We start from the raw sequence: 2,633 nt of genomic DNA, 5'->3' as shown, positions 1-2,633 counted from the left end.
TGAGCATAGATTAATGGTGTGTATGTGTGTGTAAGGGTTTTACAATTAGGACTAAGCACAGGACTAAGTACAGCTGAGGCTACTAAGAATATCATTAGTTTTGCAGATATTTGGTCATTAACCAAAGAATTTGACAAAGCGAAAGTTTAGCCTGATGATGGCGCTAGACAAAAAGTCAGAGGACCACCGAGGTTTTCCCAATGAATTATCCAAGGGGGTTTCTCCATAATTTTCCATTATGGATGAATCGGCTGATTATTTTCAGCAATGGATTGATGTTTTTTGTAAGAATTCTGAATATAGTGACAAATGTTCGTCACAATTACCTAGAGCCCAAAGTGACACCTTCAGTTATGTGTTGTCCAACCAACAGTCCAAACCTCAACATTATAACTAAAACATTAACATTATCATAAGAATTAACAAATCTTTCGGAGCCATACATTTTTTTTACATGAAAAGTGATTATCAAATAATTAAAAGTAAAAGTGCAATGCTTTCAGTGGAGTAGAAGGAGAAAATGACATGAGATTAAAACAAATATATATATATGTGAAATGTACTCAAGTGAAGTACAATTATCTCAAATATTATATATAAATATAAATATTATTATCTCGTATTAATTCCTTAGTTACATTACATTAGCAACATACACAACATACACGTATACAAACCCTTTCTCCTTCTACTACTTTATATATGTATATAGTTGCTCTCAGGACTGTGCACCACATTCCCATTCCATTTTTTCTTCACTACTTAAATTTTATATTTTTTTATTTTATAGTTTTATATTTTGTGTTGACACTGTAAAGGGGTTGCTTCAATCTTTTTGCACAGGTATTGCACTTGTGTATAATGACATTAAAGGCATTCTATTCTATACTATTCACGTATAATGTATTTGTATTTTAAAGTAATATTTACAGCGTACAATAAACTATAACAAATTTGCATTGACTTTTTTAATAGATATGGAACCGGACAGTACCTGTTGTGCCGTTATGGCTCAGAACCATTCCAACAGGAACGAGGAACAACACCTGCAGAGTGAAGAACAGATCAGCAGTCAGCAACTGGCTGAACTTCTGGGTGTGGCCCCTGATGCCGACCGCACACGCCTCATACAAAGTTGTGTGTCCCAGCGCTTCCCAAAGCCACCGGTAGACGTGGACCAGAACCTCTTGCGGCACCTGTTGGATGTGCAGGACACTGTGCACCAAGAGCTTGTGAAGCTGGGCCCCCTGTTGAAACAAATGGGGTTGATGGAGTGTCTGATTGAAAGCTACCAACGGAAGACATTTGAACACCTCCATGATCTACTCAACCAAAGCAGCTCCTCCAAGAATTGCTTTGAGCTGATGCAGTGGCTCCAAGATACATATCTGAGGTATCTATTTCTGCATATTTACTGCATATTGTATCTTTCATCATATCAACTGTAGAGGCCTTTATTTTAAGTAGGCTTATAATAGAGACAAGCCTGTATTTCTAATTCAGCAGGCTGTTCTCATGAACCATTCGTACATACCTCAAAAACTAAAATGCCGCTGTATGGACCACAGTAACTGCTGCTGTATAAGTACACCATGGATATTTGTGGATAACTCTTATTATTTCTGAACAGCGTATATTTGATGCAGATGTGACACAAGCAGCTGCCCACTTCTGATTTTGATGTTTGTGGTACTTTCCCAGCCAGGAGCCATGTGGTCAGTCTGGCCCGCAAGAAATGGATCCCATGAAAAAAGTTGACATCCTGCTGTTCACAGAGTTGGCGGTAAAAGCAAAGGACAAACTGCTGGGACATGTGATGGTGAGAATACTACCTTCCTCTTACAGTGTTTGGGCTGCTTATGCTTATATTTGGTATTTTGTTGTAGCCTTCTACACCTTTTATGAGATATTTATTAATGTGTGTCTTTGTGTAATGGAGTCATGGGAGTAGGTTAATTCCCAGAACACAATGCATCGCTGTGGTGAAAATATTTTGGTTACTTGGTAACGGGGCCTCTACATGAGGGACATGAAACTAAATGAAAGCAGCAATCTCAGCTTATCTCCAAGTAAACAGCGATATTATGGCCACTTTGTGTTTTGAGGCTGTAAAAAACTATTAAATTAACATTTAAAGGAATTTTCAGGTATTTCAGGAAGTCTAACCTCCAAAAAACTATTTTAAGAACAGATTACTTCACTGACAACTGCTCCAGATTCACAAAGTCTCATGTTTAGCTTTGAGTCTGTATACATAAATTAACATTGGCTATGTCACATTTCGCTGTGATTTCTGTAGCCATGTTTGCCCAATTTCACCACGTATTCCTGCTGCTTTCATGTTTGGTAGCTAATCTTCCCAGAAAGATGCTTAATATTCAGAAGCAGTTAGCCATTTAACCACTCCACGTTAAATGCAAATATTTTTTTAACATATGAATGTTTTTAAAAAAACATCCGGCGCCGAAAACAGCGGGTCCTGTTTTTTTTTATCTTGGTAAGAACCAAATCATTAGCAGTGTGTGCAAAGAGAAATCTCAATCATTCCCAATCAGCAGACGGAGAGGTAGGTATTTGTTAGGAGATAACATAGACACAGGCTAATTACTGCTAACTAACATGCTAGTTGACAT

At 37.6% G+C, this 2,633-nt stretch overlaps 1 protein-coding gene across 1 annotated transcript in view; it reads left to right on the top strand.

The window, feature by feature from the left end:
- si:dkey-196h17.9 (uncharacterized) overlaps window positions 1–2,633 on the top strand; it is a 59,045-nt gene that overhangs the window by 762 nt on the left and 55,650 nt on the right. Inside the window, exons 2-3 of the mRNA XM_032526181.1 lie at window positions 976–1,393; window positions 1,702–1,819. Coding sequence (XP_032382072.1) covers window positions 976–1,393; window positions 1,702–1,819 — 536 coding nt within the window. The remainder of the gene's footprint in view (window positions 1–975; window positions 1,394–1,701; window positions 1,820–2,633) is intronic.

The sequence above is a fragment of the Etheostoma spectabile genome, chromosome 9 (genome assembly GCF_008692095.1).
Source record: "Etheostoma spectabile isolate EspeVRDwgs_2016 chromosome 9, UIUC_Espe_1.0, whole genome shotgun sequence".
Classification (NCBI taxonomy): domain Eukaryota; kingdom Metazoa; phylum Chordata; class Actinopteri; order Perciformes; family Percidae; genus Etheostoma; species Etheostoma spectabile.
This window is presented reverse-complemented; position numbering and strand designations above follow the sequence as displayed.